Raw genomic sequence first — 21,863 nt, 5'->3', positions numbered from 1 at the left:
GAGATAAGAAAAGTGCATTATTTCACAAGATTTGGGGTAAATTTCTTTTACTATATTAGACCAGTTTATTGATCGTTTTGTGACTCCTTGGAGGAGGGGGGTTTACTGGTGTATATAGTTCTGTTGGCTTTGTTATGATTATCACATGATGTTATATTATGTACATACTGTTTCTCGGTTATGAACTTTTTGAAAATAAATTAAATAAATAAAATACAAAGATATTCTAAATACCATGATATTAAAGAACGGCCTTTGATGGGAACAATATACCCTCATTGGCAGCATCCGATAAGGCCTTATATATAAATGTTGGAAAGGAAAACTGTTCTATTTTTAATCTCTCCCCTTCATAGCAGTATATGACAATATGATCATCTACCAGTGCAGAACAATCCTACTAAACCCCTATGCAGCATCCATGAATATCTGATCACGCCATTTTATTTTTTTGCATTTTTATATAGCGCTACAAACCCTCAGGTATCTGAGCGCTGCTTATTACCACCCACAGTGTGTGGTGCTCATTTATCAACCTCGGAAGGATGAAATGCTGCGTTTGACCCTGCCGGACTCGAACCTGTGCGAACAGGCGCTGCACGGATATCAAAGCGAGCGTTCTACCCGCTGTGCTATCTGACCATCTTTCAGATACTAGAATATATCATCCAGACAAGGCTATATGATCCACATACTGTATATTGGAGGGTCTTAAATCAATGTATGTCTAATTCTATTAGTTGATCTCTCAAAGTGAGCAGGCACCTGCTCATATACTACGGGCCACAGTGCCCTTCCAATTTCTGTCACTCACCAGTTCCGTGCTAGGCTGTTCCAGATCAACCGATGCTCTTTTAGAACCTGTTTCTGAATCACACCATTCAGATGTTCATGGTGCTGGCTTCTGAGAGGTTTACCCACTGGCTGGACCAGCCCTAGAATGCAAGATCAAATAATCACACAGAAAAAACAAAAATACCTACTTCAAGCATGAAAGAAGAGCAGCTGCCGTATAGTGTGCTGGGCAAACATTGACATGTTCGAAAAAACGACACCAGTATAACATCACTGCCAAGCCCCACAATAAGCCCAGATATTAAAAGAACACACAAACGTTGTTTACGCGTTGGAACAAAACACTTTTTCTGCTACTACTCTTACTCAAATAGATGTGACTAAGAGCAAGGACTTACTCCTTCTACGCACAATCAAAGTCAGTGATAGCACATATTGTTCCAAAGAGTGTTGGTGATGGAGAATCCCACCTCCTCCCAGGTACAGGATTATCCCCAAGATGTGGGTCACATGCAGGTTAATGTTGATCCATGCTCCCCCAAACTCATCTCAGTCTCAAGCACACTTCTGTATCACTAGACTGTCAGAAACTGACAGCCATGACCCTACAAATCAGTGTTTGTGGCAAAGTATATACCTTTGGTATCATCCCCTCACACACAGACACCAGTGTCCATGCCAAAGGCCCTGCAAGTGCTCTTTTCCCTCCATCTGCAATTAGTCAAATGATCTAAACATTACAGAAAAATTATGTAATAATATCTTCTGATCACTTTAAAAATATGTATATTTTAGCACCTATAGGATGGATTTACTCTGTGTGAAAACTGAGCTTCTCCTTGGCAAGATCAAACAAACCCATCTTTCCCTCTTTACACATATGAACACTCCATGACTGAAACATGCCTTCTAATCCTCTGCATTCCCAGTGTGGAAAACCCACGTTCGAAAGTTAAGCCAGGTAACGTTACTATTGATTTAAAGAGACTCGACCCCAACATTCAGCCATAGTATACAGGCATGTGCAATAAAACCTTACCTTCAAGGGCCACGTAGTGCAGACATTTTCCTGTAGTAGCTTCTAAAATGTGTGTTAGCTGTTCATCCACTTGAAATTTAGGAGTATCCTGAAAAAATGAGAAGTGGATTACATAGTTTCTTAACCATTGTTCCTTAGGATTGTGTGCAATATCACGAAAGCAGTCACTGTCTTAACCTTGCAGCAGAGGAGTACCAGTATTATCTGAATAATAAGTAGTGTTCTCGTCTAATTAAAGACTAGTTTCAGTTCTCAAAAGGAAGTGGGGGGTGCAAATGTTTTACTGACGACATTGTGTGCGATTAGTAGCGATCTTCTGAAAAGCACACCTGTTAAGGGTGCACCCATCTATCCCCATTGCATGCAAATGTACTGAAAAGCGAAGATGGATGGACTGTTCAATTCCCAATGTCCAGTTCCCAATGGATCAAACGCTAAAATAAACACTTTTTTATACTGACATTTTGTTAAAAAAAAGAAAAAAGTTTAGAGCCATCCTTGTTTGTGTTTAAAATGAGTCAAAAATTAAGCATCACAGAACAATAGCATAGCCAGCCGATCACAGGACATTTATTTTGTGGTCGATGTACAGTAAGTATATAATCTTATTAAAAAAATCCAACTAAATGGAAATTTGACTTGCACCAAAAATTGATCCAAATTGTGCAAGTAATGACAAACATTTAATTATGTGTCCTTGCAGTTAGAACTATTTGGGTAAAACTGTGCCAACGTGAAAACCCGAATAACTGAAAATAAGAGAATGCATAAATAAATTAAACTGATCAGCCCCTACAGTAAAATATTTTCTTGCATTTGGTCAACAATATGAAGATTTCAGTTAAACAGTTCAAGAAAATTGAATGTTCAGACAAAATTCAAATAAGTAGGAAAATGATAAGAAGGGAACAAGAGCAAATTCATCTTACCATGCCGTGAGGCTGGCCTAAATAAGGAAGTGGAATGCCAGAAGATCTAGCAGAAAAGGATATTCTTGTCATTCAAATATGAGGGAGACATCAGTACTAGATCTGTCATATTTTACCCTCAATTGCAATCAGTCATATCTACCCTTGGAGATTAGCACTCATTGACCCAATTCACACCTAGAAACCTCCATTACAGAATAGCACTGTATTCATTAGCTTGTGCCCTCTAGAGTGGTACTTTTTCTGCTAGGTGGCGCCCCCCGGGATAGTACTTTGATTATTGCCTTCTACCCCAGGATAATACTGTAATTGATCGTTAGACTTAGCACTAGCCTTGGAGATTGGCACACACTGACTAGTTCACATCTAGAGAGCATCACTGTGGAGTGATACTGTGATTACTGGCTGACTATTGTGGAATGATACTGTGATTATTGGGTCGCACCTCATGAGATTACACAGTGATTGTCAGTTACGCCCATTAGGACAGGTCTGTAGTTACTAGATACACCCTTCTTCACAACACATAGCTTGTTTACTGCAGTAAACCTCTTCGAGGGAGACCCACATCAGAGACAGCCACTGGAATACCCCAACGATTCAACCTAGCAAACCTCCCCTACCTACTCGAAACAGAGACGGAACCAGCAATATCAGCTGACAAGACCACCAACAGACTGAGCCCAAACTTTCAACCGACAAACCTCTACACCCAGTACAACACCACAAGACAGCCGGACCAAAGCAAAAACCAACTCAGCATCAATGAACAGAAATAAAGTCCGACAACAAAAACACTCAAGCTCAAAATGCTGCGCAAACGAACTGGACCAAAGGAAAGACAAAGAGCAGAAAGAACAAACACAACGGAACACCATCGAAGACGCACAACAACTGCAGAACACGAGGTTCATGAGGTGCGACTCCCATAGACAGGAACGACAACAGAACCAATGCCGAAAGAAGAGAGAAATCCCTCTACCTATCTCCAGACCTTGCAAAGAACTAGCTACCAGAGTGAGCCAACCCAACGTACGAATCAGCAACAGCAGATATAATTGACCCACTAACACCTTACATCACCAAAACAGAACTTCAACTCGACAGCAACAAAATTTTGAAGAGCAAGCTGACGAAAACAAAAACCCAAAACTGAACCTAGAAGAGCTTTTCAACGACACAGACACAAGGGTACCAACACCTGAACAAGAGACCGACCTGGAAGGAAATCGCCACACCACTCAGAAAACAATGGCAACAATAAAACACAAACCAAATTACACCTTTAAAATCCACTTCAACCTAATAAACGCAAGATTCGTGTCAAAACAGAGATACCTTCTCTCCGACAACGTCATTGACATCCTATTGATCACATTGACCTGGCTGGATGACAACTACAAAAATCACACTCCAAAGCTGCCTCCCGACCAACTTCAAATGCCTTCAGATAAACAGGAAAGGAGGAGGCCTCGCAATAGCATTCAAAGGACACCGGAGAATAAAAACAAACAAACCTCTCAACATCATCAACTGCGAAACCATGGTCATTCACCTATCAGCGAACCCAAAAACTAACATCACATTCATTCTGGTTTACAGAACACCGACATACGATGGAACCTTCTCCGACAACTTCATAGAAGCCATCACCAACATAGCCATCAAGCACGGACATCTAATAATCCTCGGGGACTTCAACATCTGGTTCGAAGAAAAACACGCCAACTCCCAAAACTCACTAATTGGGCAACTAACAACCATGAAACTACAACCGTTGGTCAAATGGGCAACACACTGCGCAGGACACAATTTTGTAATTTTGACAATAAAGATTCATATTACAACAACACATAAAAAACAATTTTGTGATTAAAACCATTTTACAAAGCCATCACTAGTACTGTACAGAATGCACACAAGTAGGGTAAAATTACTCTAAAAGTATTTTATCATAGATAAGATCAGAGTTATGTTGTTAAAAAGTAGAAAGACAGATCATATTTTTAAAACCTCGGCACATTTCCAGTAACATTTTACCATATGGTAAATCAAATTATGATCACAACCGCTCAAACAATTCCCACAATGCAGTAGGGTTGTTACAATTAAAATTATTTTATGATTTGATAAAACTATATATCGTGTTGTAAACTTTCACACTCGATCAGTAAATGTTCAATAGTTTCGAACGCTGCACAGCCACATAAGAAACAGAAACGTGCTTCTCGTGGAATACATGTGCGGCACGCTGAGTAATCAATGCTGCACTGACGTTAAATTTAAAAGCATATACTGTCTGGCTACTGCACTGTTAGGATAAGCTACAAGATAGGTTTGTTTAATCAGGCGGGTACTAATATATTCACAAAAAGGCTTGCATTGGAGTTTTGTTCGCAAATAGTAAAAAAAAAATTCATTTTTACTAATCATCAGGTTTTTTTCAGCCAAGATTTAACCACATGTCACACCTTCAGATGATAGGTTACTACACCCAAACTGCCATTTTGAGTGGAGACAGCAGAGGGATCCTAAGGTTCCCATTTTCTTGCAGTTGTCGATAACAAGAAATGCATCTATGAAGCTCATCATCATTGTTCAGTTATTCGGCGTTTGTAATTTGTCATAGAACCTTACAGTTTTCATAATGAAATCTTGGCGAATGTCGTTAAAGTCAAATTCTAGAGATATTCGATTGACAGTGCTTGTGGCATACAGAACAGTCTGTGCAGCATCAAGCTTTCAAAACTTTTCAATTCAATTTCAAGTTGGGGCCCCCATATCTCTACTCCATAACATAGAATTGGTCAGATTTTGGTGGAGTATAGGAGGAAAATGGTTGTTACGGAAACTCCTCCTCGTCATCCTATAAATTGGCAGATTGCTTGGACTGCTCTGTTACATTTCGTTTTCATCTCTGTCCAATGCTTAGCCCACTTAAGGGCTTAAGTATTTATAAGAGGGTACACTTTCTGATTGGATACCATTTAGTTTACAGGTGATAGTCTTCCGCTTGTTAGGATTAGGGGGGAACGTCATGATTTTACTTTTTTCTTTGTTGATTTTAAGGCCGTTAGCAGCAGTGTATACTCCTAGCGCAGAGATCAAATTTCGGAGACCTTTTGGCATGTGATCGAGTAAAAGCAAGTCGTCAGCATAGGCTAACCATCTAGTACTAGGTCGACCCATTTTCACAGGGCAAACTTGTAAAGGAGTAAACGCAGTCCCTAGATCGGCTAAATACAGATTAAAAAGAGTGGCGGCCACAAAGCACCCCGGCAGTGTGTTGGCATAGAAGTAGAAAGTCTACCCTCAGCATCTAACCTTATTGTAAGAGGTATTTGACTACAATGACATCAGCATCCTGAGAAGACCTGAAGGGATGTTCCATTGGGATATTTTATGCGATAATTTTCTTCATATTACAGAGTCGAATGCAGCCGAGAAGTCGACAAATGTACAGTAGATTGGAATATCTCTGCGTTTTCCAGGCATATTCTATAGCGGCGACCAGAATTATTACATTATGATCGTGCTTGCTTTCCTAATGAATCCCATTTGATTGGGTGGAAGAATGTTGTATTCCGTCATCCATTGGTTTAGTTCTTGGAGCAGGATTTTCGCAAACAGCTTTGCAGAAACATCTTGCATTGCCAGCATCCTGTAATTGGATGCTAGGTTGCAAGTACCTTTTTTTATACAAGGGTATAATATGGCTTTCGCGCCATGTGTCTGTTAAATGGCCAGTCAGGCCTATATGAGTAAACAGCAAGTGGAGAGCATGTGTCGACATCCCAGGAGATTGTTTTACTAGGGCGTTAGATATGCCGTCAGGTCCAGCTGTTCAGGAACTATTTAAGTGCTCAATGATATAGATTAGATCTAAAACGGCTGTTTTACAGAGCCAAGGACAGTCTGGTAGAGGGTGAGGGTCGTCATTGGGCAGTGCATGGCCCAAGGTGGAGGCAATAAGGAGAACCCAATCAGGTTCTGTTACACCATTTATTGTGGTCCTTCGTGATTCGGTGCCCCTCAAGATAAACCACATTTTGGTACTGTCTTTTTGAATAGCTAATTGGGCAATTGAGTTCCACTTATCAGCATTACATTTTAATTTGTATTCACGTACCTGTTTGCGATGGGTTTGCTTTGCTTTTTTTAATGTATTGGGTGATCTCGGCAGGGAAAAAGGAACTAGTGTATAGGACTTCACCTATGGTGTCGCAGTTGCCATTTGGCTTGCGCAATAGTAGGATCAAAGTTTACACGGTTCGTGGTGGACTGATTCGTGCCCTCATCTGCAGATCTATAGCTTCTCTGAGGTTGTATTGATTCTTTCAATTGGGTTACTATATCAGAAAACACTGCGAAATAGTATAGATCTCAATCATACCTGGATCTTTTTCACCGCTTTGATTTTCTTCCGATATAGGTAATAGAAAAGCCCAGAAAAAGCTACACTGGAGCCAAAGCAGATGATTTCCAAGGGAGAAACGGTAAGGCCCTCCATGGGGACAGCGAAGGCATTGGTTTCTAGATAAACAAAGAATGAATGCATGTTAACGTTACACGGAATAACATGTCACTAACTTTGGAGGAACATAGTGTTGCATATTATGCATAAGCCTTTGCTGAGCACTTTGAAAACCAAGGCAAGCAATTAAGCCTATTCCCATATCATCTTCTAATCCATTGAATACTCTGTACACATGTGAGCTGCGAAACACAACAGATAAGCATCATTATTGAAAAATCACTATTAAAGCTCAAGATACACTTTTTTACACAAGCTTCATTGAACGTGTCAATTACAAAATAATCTTCCCGTTTCTGAATGTAATGAGCACAGTGCTCTCTGCCAGCAGAAACTGTGCCCTCATATGCCATTTTGTTAGAATGTAAGTGCTCCAATTTTGTTTTCGATTCTCAGGTCATGATTGGAACATACAAGAGAGGCATTTTTACGAAGCTATTAATTGTTTTAATTTATGTAGAAAGGTGATCCATCTTGGAAGGGGTATATGCATTTGCCATCCCGAGTCTGATGCATTTACAACGCAGATCCGTTTATATGAAGTAATTGTAAATCAAAAAGAATTTTTTGAATATTATGTCTTGAATATTACATAAAATCAATATTCATATTTCTTGGGTGTATGCCCTTGAACAATGAAGAAAACATGTTTAAAGTTCCCTAGGATACAGATATATATGTTCATCCCATTTTCTGAGAATTTGCTGTTCTGTAAACTAAACTTCATGGAGAAAATATGACAATTAACAAATGTTCATCCTATGAACTAGACAGCGGACTGGGTAGGACTACTGTGGGCAGACACTTTATATTAGCCTCAAACGACATCAGGATTGACGTATGCACAGTCATTTGTGCACATTAAGGAAAAGTCAATTGGAGAGAAAGCTCCCAGAGGGTTTAATTTTTGATGGTGTAGTTTAAGCTTTGCTGTGGGGTGGTGCAATTTTTGAAGGAGTTTACAGATCATGGTTGACATGTGTACTCTTTTTGCAAATCAATGCAAAATCTATACAAACAAAGCTTTGGGCATGTTCAAAGTCAAAAATAAAAGATGAAGGCACGGACAGCCACCAGTCAGGATTGGCTGGCAAGGAAATGGGTGGGGTTTAGATAACTTGATTTCAGATTGTAAACCAAGCTAAACCACAGAGCTGGCAGAGTTCCCGAGTGCCTGGTGAGCAGGTGCAAAGCAGAGCAGAACCATAGAACTGAAGTATTTGGGTAAGTTACGCAAGGGTGCAGAAGGAGAAAAAACTGACACAAGGTGGCATGGTGATTGCTATAGACTTTTAGTAGTCAGGAAAAAAAGAGAAAACCTAACTTTCCCTATCTCTAAGAGGGGTTTCCCTGCCTCAACTGAAACACTAAGGTTTCTGTCAGAATGTCTGTGTAAATCAATAGTCCACCGTCCTGTGTCAAAAATACTACTTCCATCCCTTACACTTAAAACTACAGATAAATTAGAGGTTCTTGGTCCAGAAGAATGACTGCCTTCTTCTGGACTGGGGACGACTTCTTAGGGGAATGGCTCCCCTCCCCGGGTCAAAATTGTCCTCCAACACAAAGGATAAAGTTCTAACACTTTTCGTTGGCAGACAACCTGCTTATATTTTAACACTTTGTATCAGAAAGTATTTTCAGCTTTGGTTACCAGGAGAAAGACTACCTTCTCCTGGTATCTGGATTTTATAGTTCAACACAACCTGGGGGAATCACTCCCTTCCCCCGGCCTCACTTTCACTTTGGTTTCACAGTTCAATACTTCCAGTCCTTCCCTTTGAGGGTACCAGACCCAGCCTTCCCCATCTGCAGACTGGGGCAGATTTGGTTCACTCTCCTGCCAAGCACTGCCATGAGGAAGATGGTGTGTACTCCTCTTTTCTTGTGGGTGCGGGTCGCCGACCCGCATTTCCCTACTTCTTTGATTTGGCAGACCTGGTTCACTTTCCTGCCATATACTGCCACGAAGAAGAGGACTTGTAGGGAACTTTTGTGGATGTGGGCATCAGACCCGGACTCTGCTCATTCTGTTTTTGGCATTTTCAATGCTTTCTTCTCCCCCAGGGGTTTCCTCCTCACCTCCGCTTTGTGGGTTAAGAGTCTCCCACGACTCTGCTGTGCCCCCACCAACTGTCCCGGCCACCCTTGTACCTTTAGAGTTGCTGCTGGTGTGCTATGGTTGGTTTCAGGTTTCTCATGGTTTCTTCCGTTCTTCGGGGTCCTGTGCCGGCTCTGCAGCATTTGGTTCCTCGCAGACTGTACGTCTTCACTCGACCACGTGGTCCCACTGCATCGCACGCCTGGACCGCTGCTTCTCCCTCTTTCCGGTTGGTCTGTCCATGGCGGACCGAGTAGGTATGCTTTTGCCTGCCCGCTAGCCTATCGATCAGCAGCCTCTTCCATTCTCCACGCCGGATGACTCCTACACTTGCGGTTACTCCACAGAGGGCTTGACAATATGACAAGTCCTTTCTATTAGACTGTTCCTTAAAGTTCTCACCATTACTCTTCCTTGTTCCGCACCTCCTCCATGTCGCAGTAATTGGTAAGTAGGTCTCCCCAAGGTAGTCCCTGCACTCCCTTGTCTCAGTAGTTGTTACTTTCCGGACACAGACATAAATGCAAGCACAGCATATGGATTTGGGTTTTCTGCAATAGGAAGTTGTGCAGGGTGTGGGTGGAGGGTTGAAATACTGCATTCTCCTAAGATGTTCTCCCTGGTCCCCAGAAGGGAAGTCTCTCCCCATGAGAGCCTCCTCCATGGGGAGAGCCCAGGGGGACAATTGGGCAGCGGACTCATCACCCTGGCCTGATGGGAAGGGGCTCCCCGTCGGGGAGAAGTGACGGTATCGCAGGATTCGTTTAGTGGTCGAAGTGTACGAAAAGAAGCAGTGGAACTATGTTCCCTACTGGCCTGCCCCCCGCCACTCCCCACAAACCCCATCATCACGCACCCTGCAACGGGCAATACAAACCCCAAAACACATGCCGCTGCTGTTTAGAGGAACGTTCAGTGCAATGCACTGAAAGTGCAAGTTTCAACTTCTTCCTACACTTTTATTTTAAAAACGAACCATTTCGGAACGGTTTCTTTTTAAAATAAAAGTATAGGAACAGTAAAACTTAATTAAAAGAAGTAGTGGAGCACCGCTCCCGACCACTTCGCGCACTGGATTCGTCTCAGTAAAAGCAAGGAGTTATTATAATATATCCACCATGGCAGAGCAAACCAGTTTATGGGCATAAAAATGGGCACTTTGCTTCATTAAAGCAAGCTGAAAGAGTACCCATGAAGAGGCGTTTTGGGCGGGGGGGGGGGTCAGGAACTGGGCGTGAATGGCCTCAGGGATTAGTATGGCCATGGGCAGTCAACGGGTGTCTAATTAAACAACCAACATCTACAAGCTGTGCGTTCCTTTTTATGTGCCATTTCTCCCTAGCTGTACTCTTATTCATCAGGTGCCAATGGGCGTTAAAAGGGCTATCCTGGCCAATATTCTCCCTAATCTATTTCTGTATACTGGACAGCCATGTGACATTTCACTCTCGTTCCTCCCAGCTGAAGAATACATTCCATCCTGCAAAGTGCAAGCAGCACCCAGATGTCTGCAGCAGATGCTCACACTGTCTAGGTAGGTTTGCAGCATAAACAGAGAATGGTGTGAAAGAAGGGGCTTCCCGCAATGCACTTGAACAGGTTTCTACATTTTGTGCTCTGGGTCAATGTTTTGTTTCAAAGGTGGGAATTGTACAGCACAGCTCTGCCTCTTAGAAATATCTGCATTCACCACCTTAATCTATTACATAGCATTTTGACATGCTATGCAGCCCACTATTCTTGAAGCCAGTGTCTATCAATAAGTGCATGAAAAGGTATGCCAAAGAAGCTATGTTATTGATCTGATCTTGTTCTTTTGTCGCTTCTAGGCTCGTCTAAAAAGTATATGATTTTTATGTACTCTAGACTTGGACCGTCGTAGTGGGAGCATGACAGTGGAGTTCCTATCTTCCCCGAAGTTCCATTTAACCTGCCTTTTACTGTTGGTACTGCATCACTGTTTGTGCTCCAAATATGTTGCTGCCAATGCCCAGTGCTGTGAAGAAAGGAAATATTTAACAGGATCACTGTCTGGTTGAGGTGGAGTGGAACAAGAAGTTTTGTTTATATCGAGTCCAAACCAAATGTGTACTTGTGCCTTATTTCCCTTGAGCGAATTGCAGTCCCCAAGGAATATAATATCCGCCACAATTGTGATTCAAAACATTCCCAATATAAGGATTTGCATGGGGCAGCGAGAATAAAGACAGCCGAGGAGCTAAAGACCCAACTTATTAAGCAACAAGGTGTTTTTGAGATTAAAAAAGAAATAATCTGACTGTCACCTTCGCTAGTTATAAGGTTGCGCAGTTTATTGCAAGGTCAGCACAGCCTTTCGCAGATGGGGATTTTGTAAAAGACTGCCTCATGGAGATTTGCGAGGCAGTGTGTAAGGGAAAAGAATATGCTTTTACAAATGTTCCCCTTTCAAGGATGAGTATTCGGCAGTGTATTGTCGATATGGCTGACAACTGTTACAGCCAACTGAAAAGTACATAACATTCCTTTCAGCAGCCCTTGATGAGAGCACAGATGCGACTGTCACAGCCCAGCTCTTAATTTTGATTCAAATTCAAAGTGTTTCAGGAACTGGCCTCCCTGGTATCGTTGCATGGCCAACTACTGGTGTTGACATTTTTACTGTCTTTCAAAAAGTCATTGATGATTTGAATGGGATAATCTGGTAGGTGTGACCACTGATGGGGATCACGGTCACTCAGCAACGATTCCAGGCGAAGAGAGAGAGCGCGAGCGCAGGAGATGCAAGCTGCAGCACACGCTTAGACGTAGCGTGTTGCCTTTTAGTTCGAAGTGTATAAAACTTTAATTATAACACCTTAATGGCAACCGCTAAGCAGATACATATCACAAGTCAAGCGGCTAGTAATAAAACTGAGACTTTTGTCTCTTGCACTTTAGAACGGAGACAAGGTGCTCCCATCCGCGTCTTCGTGGAACGAGATGTGAGTTACTGTAGCTACTCACACAGCTACGTAAAAATACCAATTTGAGAGGAACAACAAACAACAGTGATTATTTATTCTCTCAGTATTACGATAACATCCTAAAAAACTAATAAGACGGGATACATGGATTGTAACACACGGTATACAACCTCTGTTTTTACAGATAGATTACTTCTCGAGCCTCGAGCAATAGAGTCTGTTATTACCGCACTATAGGACAAAAGGAATAGTGCTGCATTTCTTGTATTTTCAACACTTCAACGAACTAGAGGTATGTCACTTCAATTAAATTATTCATGTGCTGCATATTGAGAAGTATAAAAAGAATTTAAAATCAATATTTTTCCTTTACAAGAGGAGTTATATTAAGATATATGCCATTACAGCTATTGGAGAGCCCTTGCCTGAACTTAAACTTCTGGTCTAGGAGATTCATCTGAAATCTACATATAACTGAGTGGAGCATATTAAGCTACTGCATTGTCAGGTGAGCTACTCTATGTCAAGAAATCTGAGTTTCAGTGAATACTGGTTACTTTTGTTTGGTCTAGTATAGCGGGACTCAGCGCTTGAATAGTGACTGGTCCCACACTAGACCATCCTATCACCGTAGGTCAATTAAGTAACCAGGGGTTTTGTTGCTCATCTTTTCAGAATATGTTTCTAAACAATTGGCAAGAAAGAGTTGGTTCGTAGCAACTCACACACAGGTTAGTGGAGATATCTTTCTCAATATTCTTAGTTTGGAGTTATACTTTTACTTATCATTGAAGATTAGTTCACTTGAGTAATAGGATTTATTTTTATAATTACAGAAACTATTTTTCCGATATCAAAACCTGAAGAAGGGCATTAGGCCCGAAACGTGTCATAGATGATAGATTGCCGACCTATAGAGTCGGCACGATTAACATCTTCTATCAAGATAGTTTGTGGAAAACCTTGATTTAGTTTAGGAAATGAGATATAATGTTTTGACCATTCAAAAGAAACTTTAGATTATTTGAAAAATCTGCTGTATTGAACCTTTGTAATATTCAGTACATTGAAATGTAGTGGTAAAAAACCACGGAAGATGCTAATTTCTTATGTTTTGGAATTGTTACTTTGAACTTATTTGCTCTAAATTTGTTAACATTTGCTACACATCCAATACAAAATGTGAAAGGTTTTCTTTAATTCATCTGAATCTTTAATCTTGATTACAACCTCTTTGGTTGTTAGTGCTGTGCCCTTGTTTGTAGCCCGAGTTTCTTGAGATACCTTTGGAGCGTCAAGAACAATCCTCAAAATAAACTCAGGGGGTGGGGGGACAAGAAAGCACTGCTCCACCTGACATAATTTCATTCTTCAATGAATATTATTCATCCCTGTACACATCAGATTCCCCTTAGGAGGGAGTCCAAGGGGAATATCTGTCCCGGTGCCCTCTCCCTAAGCTCACGCCTCGAACAGGAAGAACTTGAGGTAGACATTACTCCTGGAGTCGAATGGGTCGAATGGCCATTCCTCTTTCATACCATGGAGGTTATGGGATTCCGTTCTAAATTCCTTTCAATGGAAAGAGCCAACTACCTTACGCCTAGAAATCAACAGCCAACTTTCCCAGAGGATCACGGTCTCACAAGACACTAAGCAGGGTTGCCCGTTCTCTCCGCTCTTATACGCCATCCACCTGGAGCCGCTCTTGGCCAGCATTAGAGCCTCCCTGGATATTAGGGGATTCCCTTTGGGGATGAGGAGCATAGAGTCGCAGTGTTTGCTGATAACATGCTCCTTTTGATCACAGAACCAGAAACATAATTCCCAGGGATCTCGCTGGAACTTCTTCTCTTTGGGGAGGTGGCAGGGTTAAAAATAAATGCCTACAAGTCAGTTATTAAACGTGACCGCCCCCTCAGAAAAGGTTCAGCAATTGCGGGATATAGTACCCTATAGATGGGCAGAAACCGGCATTAGATATTTGGCGGTCCATATTACTGGTTCTATGGGTGCTCTTTACCGTGCCAACTACCCGCCTTTAGCGGAAAAGCTGCACCGGCTGCAGAAAATATCCTGAATTGGGAGGATAAATGCCCTTAAAATGGTGATTTTGCCAAAAATCCTGTACTATTTCACAGCCATGTCAGTGGGGGCTCCCCAAGGTTTCTTCAGGACACTTCAAAAACATGTGGGGTCATTTATTTGGAACCTCAAGAGACCCAGGTTGCTATGCAGATGCTAATGTCTCCCAGAAGCAAGTGAGGGCTGTGAGCACCATACTTCCACCTCCATTTCCTTGCGGCTCAAATCAGAGTGATCCGGGATTGGTTCAGGGGCGATTGCAGTAGGTCTGGTGTCAAATGGGCAAATCAGTGGTGGGCTTGCCACTGGATGAGGTGTTGTGGCAACCCAACAGGGATAAAACTGCAAACATGTACAGTAGCAGGATAGGGGTGAATAGTGAAGGACTCCTGGCATGAGCTGGTGCGGAAGGTGAACTTGACCACCTTCCCCTCCCTGCTGCTGTTTAGGAATCCTGAGTTCACACCAGGTATGGAAAGGGGTGCCTTCAATGGGTGGGAGATGGCAGGGTGACGCAAACTACGTGGCATGTTGTCTGGTCAGGACATTAAATCCTTTGCACAGTGCAAGCAGGACTTCGGTCTAGATGAGGGGTAGGGTATCGCTACTCTCAAATGAGGCATTGGTTTACGAACTAAATGGTCAGGTCAGCAGCCACCAGGGATCTCACGCCCTTTGAACGGTTCGTAACGATGGACATGGGGACAGGCATTTGGTAGGAGCGTTATAGCAGAAGGGGCAAGGAGCCAGGCATGGCACTATATGGAGCAGTGGAAAACTACAGTGGGGCAGCTGTGGAGGGGGAACTTGAGACTCAGTTTTGGGCAGATATCCCCAAGCTCATGCAGGCCATCCAAATTCAGGTGATCTGGGTTAAGATAATGGTCCAATGGCTTCTCACCCCAGAAAAACGACATACATTCTACCCAACTGCATCAGCACTCTGCTGGAGAGGATATGGGGAACTGGGATTGTGGAAGCATATCTGGTGGGAATGCCCAGTCATACAGCCTTATTGGGACATGATCCATGCAGCAATGAATAGTATTTTTGGGAGTCTGACGCCAGACAACATAGGGATGGCCATCCTGGGAATGGGCGGGGTTCTGGAAAATCTACCCTCAAAAGCTCAAAAAAAGACATACGTCTTCCTGGTAGTGGCGGCAACCCATGTGGTGGCACATAAATGGAAACACAAAGCTGCCCCCGCAGAATACAAATAGGTTAGTAAATTCTGAAACTTTGCGACACTGGAGTAGGTGACCTATTCAATTCAAGGGGCTCACCAAAGGTTTCTCTCAGACTGGTGCACTGTCCTGCATCACCTGCGGCAGGACTTGCGGGCCACTTGGTGCCAGAGGGAAATGAGATTGCTGGGGCTGGTGTGAGTACTCGCTCCACTTGGGGAGGATCGCCTTCACAGGAAGCTGGGAGGAGATATGGCTGAAGTTTCGAGGGGAGGCGAGGACTATGGGGGTGGGGGTTCTCCAACAGGGCAAGTGCCCGTACAACAGCTGGTTAGACAGCTGGTCACTCACAGAAACTTGGGACCAGGAGCCCATTTACAGAGTTTATGGACCCGGGGCGTGTGTGGGCGGGGGGAGCTGAGTGCGTTGCTGGTTACATCTGTTGGGATTGAGGGGGAGAGGGAAGTTACATTTGTTCTTACTGTTAAAAATGCCATTAAAATACATAATTTTTTTTTTTAAGAGCAATGTTACTGTGCGGCCCTCACCAGCCAAAATCAGCTCCCTGGCCCAGCACAAACACACCCACACATTCTTTGACTCAACATTCACTTGCTTATTCACACACTGCATTCACTCACTCATTGCATGAGAGGATCAGAAGTGACCTTCCGATACATTTTATATCCCCCTGCACCTGTTCCAAATAGGCACTGGTTAATGTTTTTTTCCCTGTTCTTTGAAAAGCGCACCTCTTTTGAAAATCGTGATTTACTTGAAAATGCCCAGAATCCCCTTTCCACCCTCTGCCTTGAGCAGTTGGGCATTTGGTGGGAAAAGAGCACCTCAATGTGCACAACTATGATGTACACATTTGAATGTCCTTTGTGCACGGTTCACCACCTTTTTGGCGCAAGTGAAGTGAATGAGCATCCCATAAGTTGCACCAAACACGTTTTGAAAATCGTGGCACGATGGCTTTTCCCTACCGATCACTTCTTTACGCTGTACGTTCAATTCAGAGAGTGTGGTTGGAGGTATCAGGGCGGAATTAGAAACACTTGTGTATAGGTGCGTTATAAATGCCATATTATATCATCATATATCAATTAGGAATGGGAAAGGACACACGAGAAGGAAAGGGTGCATGGGGTTTTTACCTTTCCTGCAGTCATTAATCCCAGATTTGCTCATGAACAGGTATTGGGTTGAATACCATTAGCTCCAGAGAAAATACTGTGACTGGAATCGTTAGCCCCAGAGTACGTACTGTGCATGCCATCATTCAGGTATTCTGTCATATGTAACGGATTAGCGGGTACTGTATCAAACGTCATTAGTTCCAGGGCAGGTACTGTGTCTGGAATCGGTATCCCAGATCTGGTACTGTGTCTGTAATTATTTGCCCCAGAGCAGGTATTGTCAGGTGTAGCTGATGAGCAGGTACATACTGTATCTGAAGTCATTGGCTCCAGAGCAGAGCAGGTATAATGTCTGCACTCATTCACTCCAGCCAGAGGATGTGATTGGCCTACAGAAGGTAGTGTCTGCTGATATTCATCGGGGTGTTTCTGTGTCTGCAGCCATTACGCCTAGAACAGACACTTTGTCTGCAGTTATTATCCACAGAAGGGTCATTAGACTCAGAGAAAGTACCGGATCTGCAGCCATTAGCCCTGGGGAATCATTATTTTCAGAGTAGGCACTGACACTGGAGACAGTACACGTCTGCAATCATTAGCCGGTGCAGGTATATAATAGTCACTTAGACCAGCACGGTCTGTCTAGTAGTGCACAGCAGTTACTGCGTCTGCGAGCATTCCAGAGCCTGGACTGCATCTTAATTGACCTTCGGAGAAGCTACTGTGTCTACGATACCAACAACAGGCTGCCCTGTGTAATTTCAAAACCAGCTGTTTAGAAAGTCGCGTACTTACAATTTTTCATTTCAACATACAAGTACTATACAACGAATAACAGCTTCAGCCTCTCCATCTTGCATTTCCTTAGGTTGCAAAGGGGCTCCTCTTACCAGTATAACATCAAAGTCGTCAGAACGCTCTAAGTTAAGGGATGCTAAAAGAAATGCATATAAAATTCACTACGAGAGCTGGATGGCATGCACTCACCTGACGCTGCCTGGAAAGTGAAGGGAGCGTTTCGTAAATAGGCCTTATTTTGCTTTCATTACACACACACATTGATAATCCCTGTGAGACGGACCAGGTAGCATTGTGTTTTTTTTAAAGTTTGCCGACACTTTCTGAAATGCCTTTAAGGCGTCATGATGTATATATAACACGTATTTCTGAAATGTCGTTAAGGCGTCGTGACGCTTACACGTAGGACGTCTAAGTGCTAAAGCAGAGAATCATATAGGCAGGGGGATTCCATGCCGCGCACGGGAATGTGTTTATTTAGTATTGTACATGTATAGGTGTTTCGAAGCGCCAGGTATATTTAGCTGCTGGTGTGTTTGTGTTTCCTATTTTGGTTACAGCTGCAGCGGATCTTTTTGTGTGTTCTTGGCAGTTATATTAACCCCATCCCCGGCAACCGCCGCCCCCAAACAGAAGTGATTGATGGCCGTGCGTGCACGCCGAGGGAATTTCAGGGCAGGTGTTTTTTCCAAATTCGGCTGCAAGCAAGTCGTATTTATTGCGTAAGCGTACTTGCATTTTTTCCACCTCCAAATGGCAGTGGCTTTTTGCTGTATTCAAACGCTTGCCACACGGGCTTAAAACTGTACAGTGTAGACAGCGTCTTTCTTCGCCCTTATCCGCGCAACACTGCTTTCACTGTTTGAACAGCAATAAACTCGCCCAGTGTGAAATTAAGCCCCATTTTTACCATAGCGGCATATTTTTCTGCACATGCTTGTTAGATGTTATCTTGATAATTTGCAGAGCGCATCCACACAGCATGCATGCACAGTGATTGTAATGAATCAATAAAGCATGAGACAATGAAGGCACGTCTGAATCTCTTTATTCAGGCGCAAACTGTCTCTCCGGCGGTAACCCCGCCTCCTTACCCACGTGGGTCGCAGCCCACTAACAAACTGTAATAAACGGAGGACTGTTCCTCTTAACTGACAACAACAGTAAAGGTTGAACATTACATCTCCCGGTCACTTTAACAAAAACTTGGACTAGGTTAATTGAGTTCCTCAATCCACCTTGTGGGCCTTCTGATGACCCTCTTGGATGGACTGCGTGCTGGTGGGGACAGTCTCGAGAGTGCTCTGTCACTGTCATCGGCATCACTTTCTTCTTCGTGGTATTCAGAGTCTATGTCTGAAGAATCATGCATCAGTGTCCTTGTGATGCTGGCATTGGTGTCGGTGCCTCTGAATGTCCTGAAAAAGGATGAGTTTCTGGTGATGGTGCCCTGTGGGCTTGCTGCCGTTATCATGGATCCCTGAATGTGAGTTACTGTCATGGGATCCGGCTTGAAAGCGGGTGTGTCCTTCGTGACTTGATTTTGCCTCAGCAGGACTTGGTTTCCTATCCGGAGCGAGCTTGGTCTTGCTTGTCTCTTGATGTCTGCATATTCTTTCATCCTGGCCTTGCTCTCTCGATCCTTGTTTCTGGCGTTCTCCACATGAGTGGCTTCAGTCTTGGCTCGTGGATTGTGTGGGAGCCTTGTTTTTATGATACGCCCGAACATTAGCATTGATGGGCATTCACCGGTCGAACTGCGGGGCGTGTTTCGGTATTCCTGTAGCAAAGTGCAAATGGCTTGCATGAACGAGCCATTTGTGATGGAACATATCTGGAGGGTGAGTTTGAGATTTCCCATGAATCGTTCCACCATTCCGTTCTCTTGTGGCCATAAAGGTGTAACCTTGTGGTGCTGGAAGCCTAGGTGTTCGGCAAACATTGCAAAGTCGTGCCCACTGAAAGGAGGCCCATTGTCCGATTTGACTCTGGACGGGATGCCCTAGTCGGCGAATGTCTTGTCAAGGGCTGGTATGACGGCCTGAGCGTTGGTGGAGTGGATCAGATGGACTTCTGGGAATCGTGACATCTCATCAATAATTACTAGAGCATATTTGCCATTGGCTAATGGCCCAAACATGTCGACAGCTACTTCGTCCCACACTTGCAACGAACGGCATTTCAGATGGTTGGATGGGCTCAGGGAACGTGTGCGGAGCCACTGCCTGGCATGGTAGGCATTTCCGTAGTAGCTGTTCCACTCGTTCGTCTATTGATGGGAACCACACCTTCATCCTTAGTTGTTGTTTGGTTGATACGATGCCTCTGTGCCCTGCGTGTGCAATGTCTAATACTTGATCTTGCAGGGCTGCAGGAATTACAATTCTGTTTTCTTTCAGTAACAGGCCCTCTGGTGATGTGGACAGGGTGCTGCGGACGAGCTTGAATGTGCAAAAGTGTTGTTCCTCCTCAGCGGACATGAGTGGTACCCCTCTCTGTTTGCTTTGCCACTGATTTGATCGCAGACATGCTTGTACCGTCTGAATTAGGTGGTCCTTTCATGTCTCCTCCAGTAGCTGAGCTGTGGTGATGGACTTGGGCAATGCACTGCTGACCAGGTAGCGTAAATATTGATTTGCTTTGTGTGATTGTCGCTCATCTTGAGCTGGGAGTGGGTATCGCAAGAGAAAATCTGCTGGATTGTTGTCCTTGCCCGGATGATGGATTATTTTGAATGAGTACTCTTGTAGCCTCAGGCCCCACGTGGCAATGCGTGGCAACATTTTGGCTGTTGGTTTGCCGTAGATGGTGGTGAGAGCCTGGTGCTCTGTTATTGTGGTGAATGGTCGCCCATACAATACAGGAATAAATGGTAATGCTCGCACGCCCATACTACTGCCAGGCTTTCCTTTTCGGGTTGAGAGTAGGCGCATTCTGTGGTGGACAGACTGCGGCTCGCGTATGCTACAATTTTCCTCGGGAAGTCTGGGGATGCTCCGCGCTTGGATTGGGCTCGAATTGCACCTAGCCCCACGGGGGCTGGCATCTACAGTGAGTTCCGTGTCGGGGTCGTAGTATGCCACGCATGATGCAGTGGCAATCCGATTTTCGATTTCTTGAAAAGCTTCTTCACATGCGTTGGACCATTGGAATTCATGATGTTTCCCGGTAAGAAGTCGCAGCAGCATGCTCACTGACGCAAAATCCTGAATATATCGTGTGCAGTAGCTCGCCATGCCAAGGAAGGATCATACTGCTGAAACTCACGTGGGTGTGGGCGTTTCTACCAACGCTTGAACTTTTTCAGGGTCGGGTTTCAGGCCATCTTTTGATAAAATATGTCCAAAGAATTTGAGGGTGGACTTGCTGATCTCACATTTATCCGGGTTGAGTGTGAGGTGGGCGTTTTCCAAAGCCATGCAGACTCTCCGCAAAGTATCATCATGACTGTCTTGGGTGGTGCCGAATATTAAGATGTCGTTGGAGTAGTTTAGGCAGTTGGGATGTGTTTTATTACCTGATGTATCTCATTCTGAAATTAATCCGCAGCTGAAGATAGCCCGAGGCTGAGTCTTTTATATCTGAACAGGCCAAGATGTGTTGAGAAGGTGGTGATATATCTTGAGGCAGGGTGTAACTCCAGCTGGTGGTATCCCTTGTTTAAGACTAATTTTGAGAACACTTTAGATCTGTGAAGTAAATGCATCATATCAGTAATTCTTGGGGCGAGGTGCCGTTCTCGCTCTATGGCCATGTTTGGGGCCCTCATATCGACACATATGCGAATGCTGTCCTTCTTGTCTTTCTTAGGTACTGGTACGATGGGAGGCACCCATAGGGCTGGTCCCGACGCTGGTTCTATGATGTCCTGCTGTAATAGTGACTGGATTTCGTCTTCCACGTGTTTCTGTACGTTGAGAGGTATGGCTCTGTAGTGTTGTGCCGTTGGAGGTATTTGTGGATTGATGTGTAATTTGACTTGTTTATCCTTTAGTTTTCCCTGACCTGTGAAGAGAGTGGGGAACATTTTCTGCATCATGTCCTTCGGGCTAGTGGTGTAAACTGACATTATTTGGTACATTATTTGAATGAGCCCCATCTGAATTGCAGACTTGAAGCTTAGGATGCTGGCGCCTGGCACTTCCCCCTTTATGACATATATCTTGATCTTCTGACTCTTGTCCTTGTATTGACAGTGCGCCATAAACATCCCTTGACAATTCAGTGGCTATTCGAACCGTATGGATATATCAATGTGTCTGCTTCTTTCAGTGCCTTCTTGTAGGTGAGTGATTTGTATGTCTCATC

The 21,863-nt window shown here is 43.7% G+C and overlaps 1 protein-coding gene across 2 annotated transcripts in view; it reads right to left on the bottom strand.

Annotated features, from left to right (window-relative positions):
• The window catches only part of LOC138491931 (mitochondrial ubiquitin ligase activator of nfkb 1-A-like), a 63,467-nt gene extending 45,597 nt beyond the window's left edge, over positions 1-17,870 (bottom strand). Inside the window, exons 1-4 of one of the 2 annotated variants that reach the window (XM_069618809.1) lie at positions 17,745-17,870; positions 7,157-7,296; positions 1,835-1,922; positions 815-935 (exon numbers count right to left, since the gene is read on the bottom strand). In XM_069618809.1, coding sequence (XP_069474910.1) covers positions 815-935; positions 1,835-1,922; positions 7,157-7,273 — 326 coding nt within the window. In that variant the 5' untranslated portion in view covers positions 7,274-7,296; positions 17,745-17,870. Of the gene's footprint in view, positions 1-814; positions 936-1,834; positions 1,923-7,156; positions 7,297-17,552; positions 17,604-17,744 lie in introns of those variants that run through there. The other variant, XM_069618810.1, reaches the window with a different exon arrangement.
• Between the last annotated feature and the right edge of the window lie 3,993 nt (positions 17,871-21,863).

This window comes from Ambystoma mexicanum, chromosome 10 (assembly GCF_040938575.1).
Source record: "Ambystoma mexicanum isolate Mex_15411 chromosome 10, UKY_AmexF1_1, whole genome shotgun sequence".
NCBI lineage: Eukaryota > Metazoa > Chordata > Amphibia > Caudata > Ambystomatidae > Ambystoma > Ambystoma mexicanum.
This window is presented reverse-complemented; position numbering and strand designations above follow the sequence as displayed.